This window comes from Numida meleagris, chromosome 1 (genome assembly GCF_002078875.1).
Source record: "Numida meleagris isolate 19003 breed g44 Domestic line chromosome 1, NumMel1.0, whole genome shotgun sequence".
In the NCBI taxonomy this organism is placed as follows: domain Eukaryota; kingdom Metazoa; phylum Chordata; class Aves; order Galliformes; family Numididae; genus Numida; species Numida meleagris.
This window is the reverse complement of record NC_034409.1, coordinates 23,501,234-23,514,620: the sequence shown is the minus strand read 5'-3', so window position 1 is coordinate 23,514,620 and position 13,387 is coordinate 23,501,234. Positions and strand designations below refer to the sequence as shown.

The 13,387-nt window shown below is 40.5% G+C and overlaps 1 protein-coding gene across 4 annotated transcripts in view; it reads left to right on the top strand.

Moving 5' to 3' along the window:
* Positions 1-13,387, top strand: part of CPED1 (cadherin like and PC-esterase domain containing 1) — a 158,498-nt gene that overhangs the window by 4,884 nt on the left and 140,227 nt on the right. Inside the window, exons 1-2 of one of the 4 annotated variants that reach the window (XR_002434485.1) lie at positions 7,103-7,447; positions 7,924-8,397. Coding sequence is in view for 3 of the 4 variants with exons in the window: in XM_021384823.1 (XP_021240498.1) it covers positions 8,146-8,397 (252 nt within the window). In the remaining variant the exon portion in view is untranslated. Of the gene's footprint in view, positions 1-7,102; positions 7,448-7,923; positions 8,398-13,387 lie in introns of those variants that run through there. The other 3 variants (XM_021384825.1, XM_021384822.1, XM_021384823.1) reach the window with 3 other exon arrangements.

Sequence of the window (13,387 nt, the reverse complement as noted above, 5' to 3'; positions counted from 1 at the left end):
CAAATGCATCTCTTGTGTTTATAATCGTATGATGATCTATAAAGACAAGCAGCAGCTCTTTCCACAAGATAGATCTCATATCGGAAGCTGCTGAGCATGCTCACATTGCCAACAAGTTGCGTGATTAGTTACAGGCTTGTGCTTGCATACATTACAGCTTATATTTCAGTATAACCAATAGTCTCCTACATTATATCACATTAGATTTAAATTATTTATTATAAACATGACATTAACTATGTGCCATCTGAGCTTAATGTATTGGGAAAAAAAAGTGAGCATATCATAATTAAAGACTTAAAATCATAGAATCACAGAATTGCCCAGGTTGGAAAAGACCTTCAAGATCATCAAGTCCAACCCCAACCTAACCATACTGCCCTAACTCTAACTTGCCTCATATCTAGGCAAGAAATCTACCAAATGCATTAGAAAATAAAGAGCAATGTTAGGATACACGGCAGTTTTGACATTCTTAATGCCCCTACTACTTATTTGTACTTTGTACTGTATTATCAGACTTCTAAGTTTTGGGACTACTCTGAGCCTTTCTGAAAGTTATTCCGTGGTATCATATACATTAAACAAGTATGTCCACGTTGATGAAACAGGCTACTTCCAGTTAAGAAAAGTTTTGCTGAAGTTTAAGGGTACAATGATGGGATTCTTAAAGTAAATTCAGTTGTTCGGCTACAATTGTGTCTGTTGTTCCTAAAAATAAAAAGAACTGGGAGAATCCTAAGTATATTTTGTTGCTGAACACAGACTTATTTCTGTTAATTTCATTTTCATCATTAAGATAACACTAAGCCTTTCTTTACAGAAGAATAAATAATGGTTATATTGTATTTTTACATGCAAGAATGAGTGAAACAGAAATAGGGCGGCAACATGAATATAATTTTATATCGTTTCCACCTGCAAAATTGTGGCCTTACGATTTCAAAGAAAGTTTTACTGTTTCTTTTCAGGAAAATACATGTGGGATAAATGTTTGGAAAAAGTTTGCAATCCTGAGTGCTGGGAGGGCTCAGTCAGGGAACTGCTACAGAATTAGGGAATCCTTTCTTCTCAGAAGCACTTTTCCTGTCTTGGTAGCGTTTTTCAATCCAGTGTATAAATTTTCTTAGGCACTGACTAAGAGCATATTTTGCACAAGGAGGTGCCGGTTTCAGAAGTAATAATTACCCCTTAGAGAGTCACTTACACCAGAACAGATTTGAACAGTTTTGCCCTTCTACTCTAACACTGTTGGTTGTTCTTGTAATACAATGTAAAATATGCACTGGGAAAACATCTCAGTTAAATTTTAGCCCAGAACAGGAAAACTAAAGATGATTCTCAATAATAAAAAAGAAAATCCAACTCGAAGGTGTTTTGACTAGTAGCTACATTAATGTTCAAGAATTGCCAACTCTAAAGTACTTTTCATCTTGAAAGTGCTTTCCTAACACTCAGGTACTGCTATTTACTTAAAGACTTCTGTTGAGAGGAGGGGAAGAATGTATTGGGAATTCCTCTTAATGAAGGCTGATGAGCACGTTAATGGCAAAGATTGTAAAGTTTCCTTTTAACTATTGTTTAAATCTTAAGCAGCAATATCTACATTAATGAAGGAAGGAATCATGTAAATACTTGCATATTCTTCATAATTACATGAGTTGATTTCATATTTTCCTAATTATGATATGATTTTAAATCAACTCTATAACCTCTATAATCATCTTTCTAAAGTTCGTTAGCTATCCGCTTTGTATTTATTTTATACTTACTTTTTACTTTTCAGCGTTGGCAAACAGTCTCTTCAGTATGCTTTAGTTCTAAACTGAAACATAGCTGTGTGGAAATGGTGACTGATTTAAACACAGTGCTTACTCAGCTTCTTTGTACTGGGATTCTGATTTGGTTATACTTTGATTCTTTTGTAATTTTTGCAAAATCAAATACTAAGAGCAATGGCTTTAGCGATAGAATAATTTATTCAGTGGGCCCATGGTCTATTTGTGGCATCCAGAGCTACCTCTATAATTAAATACAAAAAAAAACAGCCCATAAAGGGGACAACTATCAACAACCAATTAAACAGAAAATGAACAAAAACACTTCCTATTTACTTTTCATCCCCTTCGTACTATTCAAATTAAGTATGAAGTGTAAAAAATGACAGCAAAACTAGGGGAGGAAAAGGAAAAGGAAAAGGAAAAGGAAAAGGGAAAGGGAAAGGGAAAGGGAAAGGAAAAGGAAAAGACTCTGTGAAAGCACTGCAAGCCACAGCTACAACACTGATGTGTTACCAACACTTTTCGTTACGAACCCAAAATGTACTACAATACCAGATACTAGCAAGAAAATTATCTCAGCCCAAACCAGCACAACCTGAGGTTTCAAGACAAGGGGCATCAGCAAGATGCCAGAAAGATGTCTCCTATCACGGAATCATGTGAACAAAATCACAGAACTACAACAAAATAAATCATAATAAAATAGAAAATAGCACAAATGCCTCCTGAAGCCATGAGTACTTCACTTTGTTCCTGTTCTTCATACCCAGAGATGAAAGTTCATGTTCTTACAGCCTGTTGAGCATTATTTTGATTATCACTGATCATTTTTCAGCTCTCAGTGGTAGCCAGTGAGTCTGAGCAATCAAACTGGCTACAAAATCCATAGATCTGTGTGCAACCAGAATAATTGCTGCAAGAGGTTTATGTAGACGTAAACGGTGCGAAGGAAGAAGCAAAGAATTAGCTGATCTATTTCTTCCCTGACGTGTACATTTGTCTTTTGAGTCTTCACAAGACTTTGGTGTTTGGCTGCTTTCCCTTATCCTCATGTCAAGCAACCTTCTGTACTACTAAAAGAAAGAAATAAATAGCTCCGTGTGTTTCAGTGTCAACATTGTACCAAAAGACAGCAGTAAAGTACATAGCTGAGATACAAAGAAAAATCTCTGGACTAATAAATAAGTAGACCCAGATCCTACCTAAAGCTTTAGGTTAACTGGGGTGGGGACAGTGGTCTGATGAGCTGAGTATCAAACCTTCGCTGCCTGTTCCCCTCCTCAGTTGACATCTCCTCTCATTCGCCCTCTCCTGCTGGTTGGCTTGTATCAGTACTGGGGACCGTACGACCTCTCCAAAGCTTGATTCAATGCTCATTTTTGGAAAAGCAACCCTGCTGCACACTTTTTTTCTCATGTAAGGATCTAAGGATTTAATGAGTACCACCACAAGGCAGGAAGAGCCAGAGCAGAAGCTAAAGTCCAGAGAAAGGGCAACAAGTCAGTTCTTCTCCTTTCCATGGCAGGGAATTCCTGGGCTGGGTGATCTGTCCGTGGAACTGGAGATCTAACAACGTCTTACTTGAGGTTCAACATCCAGCACTGACAGCTTTTTACGCAATGAAAAAAAAAGCAAACCATCAGACTAAAGAGCTAAAATGGACTACACATAGAATATACATATAAAGGAGCTGCCAACCCTCTTGCCAGAGAAGCATACACTGCTTGTGTAGTCCAGTTCATTTGCTTCCTTTTACATAAAGACAAAAGACTAAATAAATCAAGGAATAATGAAAAGCAAAACCAAAAGAGGAGTCTCCCCTAATACTCATCTCCTGTTAACTCCTGTCAGCTTTTTTGCCTTCCAAGAATTTGCAGAATCTTCTCTACTGGGCTGCCTTCTCTGTGAGCCAGGATCAGAGTGCTGGGCCAAAGCAGGATGAAGACGTGAAAACTTGTCTCTGGAGTGTTCTATGGAACAAAATTACAACATCATTCAGGCTTGCAGTGGTCTATGAATGGGAAAAGGGGAAAGATCCTAGTTTTTTTTCCATGCTGGGATTAACTTAAACTTCAATTGTATCACATCTTCCAACATGCAATCAGTAATGAAATGTATTCCTCCTATTTTCTTCACTTTGTTCCTCTGTGCCAGTATTCCTCCTTCACTGTTCATACTGGGACCACACAGAGGACTGAAGACACATGTAAATCCAGTTGCAGTCTGGATTGAATTCAGGGTGAAGTCAAGAATCCTGAAGGGTTGCAGCTCAGTGGGCTCCCTCCAATACAGTTTGCTAGATTTATTTATTCTTGAATATGTACAGTGCTATGAATGCTTATCCAACATTTGAAGTTAGTGTGAATTTGTGGTCCTTGGTGTAGTTTTTAGCATGCTAGGAAACAAAGAGGAAATTGAAGAGTTGACCATAGACCATGAAAATCACATATAGGTCTGCGCTGTGAAGATACAGATGTGATTGCAAGGATTTGACGATCAGCTCAGTTAGAAATGATCCGTTTGAGCTTATTTTTCATGTGAACTCATTCATCATTAAAATGATTTCTAGGATGCTATGCTTTGAAATTTGAATCTGGCTTTAAAAAACAGCTATGAATAGGTTTTTAAACATATCTTCTCCTTGGCAGCCTCTGTAAGGTGAAATTATTGGTGCAAAATGGTTTTTAAGTCCTGATCTTGCAATCACTTTTATCTAGACGTCACTTAGAGTTGCAGGATGATTCACGTTAGATCTCTGATTAAAGTTAAGCATGCATAAAAAGCATACGTTCAACTGGCCTTAAATTCCTTCTATCTTTCCACACCTCATATTTTCTCCTTGGTTAGCTCTTGGCAGTTATCTGTCCAGGTCACTACTTAGACCACTGAAATCATTCTTCATTGGTCACTGTCTTTCACCGCTGCACAAACAGAGATTAGTGTAAAATGAAAGCTGAGAGAATAGGAGCTGGACTGCTTAAAACCACAGTGAGATGATGAATGGTGCCTGTGTGGTATATTGGCTAAATCCTTTCAGATCCTAGTCTCTTGCAATTTTTACCAAATCTTATTTTCTTCTTATCTTTTCTGTGTCAGTGTTTCATTCAACACTAACTGTTGGTTCCAGATAATGCAGATGGAGCTGGGATTCTGGCTGCAAGCATGGGAGATCACTTGTGATAGTCATGTCTGGTTGGTTTTTACAGAAGTGGTCCCTGCAGGACTTTGCCTCATGCAGAGCTGGACTGCAGCTGACTTCTTTCTGCAGGGAGCATCCATGTGTGGAGTCCGGTGTGAGTGGAAGGAGCAGGGAGAAGTGAGCCGGACAGGGAGCAGCTACAGATCCAGCAATTCTGAATAGAAAACGAATCCCTAAATTGTTTGCCATGTCAGAAAAAGGAGACTTGTGGCTTTCTGTGAAGAAGTCTGAAATATATACATATACCTGTGAATACAAATAATTATATACTTTTGATCCTACAGACAGTTGTGTTCTGTGGCTGTTTGAATGCTATGTACTGAAAGCCTAGTTCTTTATTAGTTAATGCTAGTCCCTGCCAGTCTCCATTTTCAGAAGTCCTAGCTTAATTCCCAAGGTACTGAAATGTGACCGAATAAGTCAGTAGACGTAGGCCGAGAGATGTGATGAAATCTTGATTAGAAGATAACAAATCGCATTCATTGCATGCTAGCTGTGATTGAGGGAAGTATTTACAGCTTAGGAAAACTGCATTACATGTTCTTGTGATGAAAAGAAACCACAAAACATAGGGAAAAAGCCAGCTCCCTCCTTGGAACATCTGGGAAAATCAGAAGAACAGAAAGCAGATCCCCAGGAGTACACAGAGAGATCTGCTTGCCCTCTGCTGACCTCCCTTCCTCTATGTGTTTGAAGTATCAGCCTTGGTGCAATAAACGAGAAAAATCTGCCGGCTTGTCCTGAAAACGTGGAGCCCTTCAGTGATCTTGGAGTTGCAGGATGGATGAAGTGCCTCCGAGATTCTGGGGAAAACGTGGGCTTAAAGCCTCCAGTTGTTAACTGAACAGGGGAAATGAGGTCAGGCTGGAGGGAGTACGCAGTTACCTGCTGGGCTGCTGAGGGAGCAGGGGGAGGAGAGACAATTACTTTGTTCTCATGCAGGACTGCTGCAAGACTGTGGGCTCCATACCATTAAGCAGCCTTTAACCTCTATCAAGCTATTTTTGCCAGGTCTTCTAGCAATAACATGGAAAACTCTGACAAATCCCCTCACAAGAAATCTGGGAGAAGCTGACAGCTGTGCAAATGCCACCCACACAGCTGAGGGTTCTGGGCCACAAGCAGTGGGTTTCTGCAGAGCCAAAATGGCACCTTTTGGGTGGATGGAAAGCATAGAATTGTAGAATTGCTCAGGTTGGAAAAGACCTTAGAGATCATCAAGTCCAGCTGCAACCTAACCATACTACCCTAACTCTAACAACCCACTGCTAAATCATGTTCCTGATCACCACATCCAAATGATTTTTAAACACATTCAGGGATGGTACCACTGGAGGAACCACCAGGTTTTGTACTCCTTTCCTGCCCGGGATAACCTAAAAACCTTGTAATTTAGACAATGATGGCCCCAGACAGAATACTAAAATGCAATGCCTGTCCCAGCTGAGGCTCTGTGTGAGGTGCTGAATCACTTCTATGGCATTTTTCTATGTGTGCAAATTGATGGTCTAAGCTTGGAAGAAAAGAGGATACGAAAAATGAATAAATAGCAGCACTTGAAACAAATCCATGCTCTGCTCTTCATTGCTGCACATAGATCTCTGACTTGCTGATGCTGCTGCTGTTACATTGTGTAGATTGGCCTGGGGATATCACAATTTAGCATCTGCTATTTCTTACATATGAGGCAGTGTAAGAAGAACTCTTCCTTTTCAAAAATAACTAAGGATGGAGGATAACATAGATGACGTGCACACAGATATTTTTAGCTAAAGGAACTCAACTGTTTGAGAAGTTTAGGTCTGTAAGGATAACAGAGTTCTTCAACTGTTCTCATCTGTCTCATCCCTGTCCCATGTCAGCAGGGGGAAGTAGTAACTAAGACCTTCTGCAGCTTAGATACAAAGTGCTCTCATTGGATTATTTTTGCCTGCCTTCCTTAACATTAGTAAGAAGTTTTATTTATATTCTGCTACGAGCTAGTGTATCTACTACGGAAAAATACTGACAACTTCTTTGTCAGTGACATATCCAAGTAAAACTGCTTCCTTTTACAACTTTTCGGTTAATTTGTAGTAAAATACTGCAGGTGCTGCTCAGATTTCTACTGCCTTCGAGATATTTTTCTGGTTTCAATTAGCCCGACTGCTGCAACAGCAGTTTTCTAAAAATTGCAGTGCTGTTGTCTTGGAGGCACGCAGCGAGCAGGACACCTCTTGCTCCCCACCCGCTCCAGGGCTGCGTCTCCAGCCCTGAGCCGAGCTTGCTTAGCCCCACCTCCAAGCAGTCCAGCCTTTATTTATATGAAGTCCGTGGTCCAACTGGCTTCAGATGGTGTGTGTATGTGCGTGTGCCTGCCTCGGAGTGTGTGAGACGGGCTGGGATCATGAGCCAGGCTCCAACCAAGTGGTTTTAATCAGCAGCCCATTAGAGGGGAATGGAAAACTTCTAACGGGATAAGAGCCGAGTAAGTAAGCGTAACTTTGAACTCACAATCTGGACAAAACAAATGCAAGAGAGAATCTTTGTAGTCTGTCAATTTTTAGATAATTGATTGCTTTTAGAGTGAGGTCTGTGCGTACTGAGAGGAAAGAGGCAATTTAAAGGGATTGGCTGAAAGGAACTATAAAAACAAAGTGGGAACTGAGAATGCAAGGGAGAAAAAACAGCAAACGATTGTTCAAGAGGTTGGTACACTCTCTTACTCTTTTTGGCTGTGGACAGGGCGTATTAAGCTTTATCCTCTTGCGTTCTCAGATGCTATCTGGCTGCGCAGTTCCTGCTGTGAGGCTGGGGCTGCAGATCCCCTCTGCCCAGCTGCCTGCCACCAGGTCTTCCCTCCCGGTGTGCAGTGTGGGGAGGTCGGCACGGCTCCAGGCAGAGCACCCCATGCCCCACGGCTTGCTGCTGTCGGCCGCTCCTCACTTCTCTTTTTTTACACAGGTTCTTCCCTCAGCTCCATGGGAGGGTACTTCACAGGACTCTGCTCTTCTGGACGCGGTGACTTCTTGCCAGGCACCAGGAAAGGACTCAGCACCCGGAATTGGGAAAGCCCTCCGTAGCTTTGGATAAAGCCCGCTTTGGCATTTTTACCCCGTCAGGACATGGCTACTGTCACTGCATCTGCAATGTGGCCAAGGGTGGAGTGAGGACGGCACGCTGGCCATGGTGTGTGGGCACAGCCCCAGGTGCCGCAGGCTTTGTCGCCCTCGCCCCTTCCTCCTGGCCCTGGTGGTGGCCATCTGCCTGTTCTGCCAGACCCTGACTCCCCTCATGACCAACAGCTTCCTTTCGGCAGTTGTTAATGGGGTCTCACCAAACAAACAGAGTAAAACACAGCAAGGAAGATACAAGGAGGTCTCAGCCAGTGACACACGCTGCTTCTTCTCCGTCAGTGATTCACACACATTGAAAAAGGTAAGTCAGCTGGCGGAGAGTGCTAAGCAATAATTAACATAGCGAGGGATGAGGGGTCTGACAGGATCATCTGAGTCCAGCTAAAATTAACCCGAGCATGGAAGTCTGAGCTCTGTGTACAAACAAATGTGTGATCTAATGACAGCGGCATATGTGCAAGCACATCTCCGTTACCAGCTCCTTGGCGCGCTGTTGCTATCATGAATCCTGAGTCTTTGACTGAAGCATGGCATTACTCTGTGGCTCCAGGGAGATTCCAATTTGCTGCACAGGCCATACTTTATTTTGGCTTTAGGAATTGGGTCAGAGGCTTTCCAGTTTGTGCACATAAATCATGAGCAAGTGGGGTTTCATGAAAGGGACTGAGTCTACTAGCAGCAAAGCAGCAGTTGCCCTACATTAAACTTATCTGCCAGTCAGTTTTGAACTTGACTGAAATATGCTGAAAAGCTGCATTTAACTGAATTTTTTTTTAAAAAGCGCTTGTCACATTTTCAAATCACACTATTTACTTTGGAATCATCCCACAAATTCTTCTCTGTCCTTAGGTTACCTGACCTCATGTTTAACTTGCATAGAGTTCCTAGGATGGGTGTTAAAACCTAACAAATGCAGACGCTGTTATTTTAGTTGGAAAATGTGGTTTGTTAAATGTTCCAGACCAAGGCAGTTATTTTTACTCTGGAATCTGTGATCAGCATTAGCACAAATGTTTCAGGTTTTCTTCAGTCCTACAGAGTGTTGGTAATCCTGCAGCAGAGACCTCCCTGTATCATTATCATTACGCTGGCATTTTATGTACAACTGTATTGGGACTATAAACATAAATCTGTGACATCACAGATTACCGACAGCGTCCACATAAAGAAGTTAAAGTTTCTAAAAATACAGAAAGATTTAGAAGGCTGCTTTGATTAGATAGGGTTCAGAGTCTGAAAGGTCAGCAATATTCATTTTAGGAGAGCACCTTCTGCAACAATGAAAAGCAGATCAGTGAAATAACTTTGACATGTACCCTTTAACCTTAAGTCTTAAAAAATGGATTTTTCCCGTGTGAAGGTCAAATAGATTTTTCTTTTGAGTTGCAGAAATCTACTCTTTGCTGCATCTGTCATAATTTTACATTAATGACTCTTTAGTATGCTAGGTGTCGAGACATGTATTTATTCAGTGTGACACGTAGTATAAAAACTTACAAAGGAAGTAAGCACTTATGACAGTGTGAGTTTCATCATAATGCCACTTTTGACATAGTCCATTCCTTTCCACTTGGGTTGTGGCAAAGAGAATTTCTAAATTCTTTAAGAACTGATGGATAAATGACAAAACTTTGCTTGTCTGTTTTTTGGCTGAAACTATCTGTAATGCCTGCTTTCCCAATTGGTCTGAAGAAAATGCAGATTGACTTGAACTTGGTTTGCTGGCTGTTTGAAGTGAGAAGAAAGCTTATGTTCATGCAGCGCACTGTACTTACTGCCCTCCAGCATGCCTGCTTAGATGTCACTCTCACACACATGCTGAACCTGTAGCACAGATTTAAACGCATATGTTAGCCCTTATAGGTATGTTTTCCAAGCCTGCACTACTCTAACACATTCCTTTTCACGTTTCGAAGACCACCCATAGCTGGCTCCCTCTTTGTCTTGAAAGTTTCCTCTGGAGCATGATGAACAAAATGCCTTGCACATGTTGGGATGTTACTGTTAGTTGCTCTCTGTTTTCAGAGAATACTCTATTGGTTGTGTGGGCTGAATAATAATCTCAGGGAACAGAAAAGACAAACATCTCCAAAAATCTCTTCCGCTTTGTTTTGACAATGTGTTCTTGAACTGTGCATTTTCGCCAACAGCTTATTCAAACAGCCAAAATGTTATCTTGCTTGATTTTACTGGATATCCAGCCATATTTAAGACAGATGTAATGGCTGAAGCTTCTCAGTATTTAATTTTACAGTCACACAGTGGACACCCACAGTAGCTAGCTTGGAAACAAGTTTTTATCAAAGCCATGGTTTAAATCTTCATCTATCAATCGGGAGAAATACTTTACAATATAGTCCAAAAATTATTCACATTTTTAGTTAACCAGTCATGCTTGTATTCTTGTTCTGTGACCAGCCCAAAATAATTTATTAAAAAGAATCTTTTGTACAGTCAAATAGCAACTTAAAGGAAATACTCCAACATGTTTTATGAAATAAAAAAGTTTTAAGGAAAACAAGACCCTGCGGGAGATAATGTTCCTTAGATAATAGCCAGTGCTTTTGGCTTTATGTCACACTGCAGAATCTCCTCTGACTGGGTAGGAGCAGGTTTAATTCTTGCTTCCTTCAGAGAAACAGTCAGTATTGCATGGAGGCTGGTGTGAGAGTTTGGTGATGATTGTTTTTGCATGTGCAAAATCCCTTCCAAAGTTTGTTAATATCTCCCTTCAGGGTAGTGCTATGCCATAGTATAGGCATAGCACAATTCTTCCAAAAAGGGGGAAGGAAAAAAAAAAAGCTGGCACCTTTTATGGGCCATTGCAGGAAGAAACAATGAAGAATACTGCAGCTTTGCAGATTTTCAACTGAAAATTGCCAGTTTGGTCTGTAGATATTTCTTTTACTACATGCAAGATACCGTGGGATGGAGCCATTACCATTAGGTACATAGTGCAAGCTTTTTTTAAATTGCAAAAACGTAGATTTTATTCACAGTCTGGAAAACCTAAATGGGCTCATGGTACTTCTCTGTTAAGTATCACACGTTACAGAATTTTTAAAAGCTGCTAGAGAGCTGATCTCATAGCCTTCTTTTCTCATGAACAGAAGTCAGCATCTACTAGTATAAAATTAAATGCTAGTATCTGTAGCATGAGAAACAGAATGATTATTTCTGAACCTCCAATAGTAAAGGTGTGACAGGGAGCCACTACATCCAGCTGCAAGCCATCCTTAGGTTCAGCCAGCGACATTTACTTCTTGCATCAGGATGTATTTACCAGTGATGAGGAGAATTGGTGCTGGAGCATCTAAACTGCTATCAGCAAAAGAAGAGCCAAGAAAAGCCTAGACTGTAGGTTTGTGTGGTGCAGTACCATATCAGAAATACTTCTACATTTCTGGTAGGATATAATGTACTCTGAGTGAGTGGTATGAAAGATAATGGCAGCCTGATGTGACTGTATTTCTAAGGTACTTTGTTGGGGGGAAAAGAACATAAACGTCATGTTTTAGTAATAATGAGATCTATAGGAAGATTCTATTGAACATCTTACCCAGGCTATCAGGCTTGGTACCTAGAAGGGAGAATCAGGAGTGAAGAGCAGGTAGATTGTTACTAGAACTTTGGACATCCGGAGTGGAATATTCTTCTTCCACTGAGTGGTACTCTATCTAGTCAGAACCAGTTCAGACTTTCTAGTTAAGGGAAATAAAGGCATAATTCACCAGGCTTTAATGCAGGCATTTGAAAACAAATCTGATTAATTTCATCTTCTGAAGGCATGAGCTTCTCTTTTTCTATTGATAGTCTGTATGGAATATATTTCAGTCAGTGTGATTAGTAAGGAAGGGGACAGGGGAGTAATGTTGTGGAACAAGGCACAGGGAAAGGAGGCCTTGGCTGGGGCAGGTCAGGGAGGCAGAGTAAGGAACAGCAGCTGTGAAGTACAAGCATCCTTGGAGGGAAGGTTATGAATGGAAGGATTTGCATTGGGGAGGACAAAGGGAAGCAGGTATGGAAGTGGAAAGAAAAGAAGACAAAGCTAGTAGGAATTTTTGAAATGTAAAGGTAAAAAAGAAGAAATTAAGCAGGGTGATAGAATGAGTAGGGTTGAGTTCTGCTATTATGCAGAAGTAGAATGTCTTGAGAGCTCTGGATAGAAAATATCACATTACACATAATAAGGTTTTACATATTTTAGAAGAAAATTTAATCTTAAAAAGGACATTCATTTTTTTGAATGCAGTAAGTAAAAAAGAACCCTTTTCCCTTCACAAAAGAAAAAAATGAAGTGGAAAACTTTATTAACTGAGGTTTGTACTAGCAGAAAGCAATTGACAGATGGTATGGTATCAGCAACTGGTTTCCTTGGAGTGATACCACATTCATGCAGCACATTAAGAAAACAGAACATTTTTCCCTCCCTTTTCAATGTAAAAATGCAAAAGGCAGTGAGGAAACGGCTATTTTTTGCTGTGCAGACAGCTAGAGATATTTTGGTGATAAAGGGCAAAGCTATTGTGGTAGCAGTCAGGAAGGAGGGGCAGGGTGGAGACTTTACAGGAAGAGAACTTTGAGAAGGATGCATCAGCACCAAGTGGAGGGAGGGAAACAGAGGGAATCTCATTCATGTACTTCATTGGAGTCCTGTCCTTAAAATCATCTGTTTTGGTGTGTTGGTAGGATTTGGCTCATCACTTGTTCCCAGCACAAAACAGTTGGTGCTGCAACCTACATGCAATCATAAGCAAAGGCATTCTTAAAAATGAGTTCCATGCTTCTAGCCCAGAGTGCTGTGATGACTGTGCAAATAACTCTAGTTTTTCTTCTGGATTTCTGAAGTCATCAGACACCAGCCATCAAAGTAGTGCCAATAATTTAGTTGCTTGTTCTGTATTTTCTCAGCAAACAATTGGAAGGAGAATAACATTCCAGCCATTTCATTCTACAACCCAGTCTTTTCTGATTAGGAAATCTAACAGAATAATAAAGCCAACACATTTAAATGTCCTCCAGACAGGAAATTAACTTCTTTGGGAATTCTTGATAAAGGGGCTATGTACGCTTCAAATGCAACAGTAGTATGAACGGGCTTACTATTTCTGTAATCTTTCACGCAAGCATGGAAAAGAATTTAAAAGTCATATTTGGAATTAAGAAAGGTCTGCACAGTTTTGTAAATGAACCACTTAGGGCATTAGAAGCACATGCTATGTTACTATCATTCTTATTAATGTTATCTAATATTAGCATGATTGTGCCTCCAGAGTCCTACTCATGGAAAT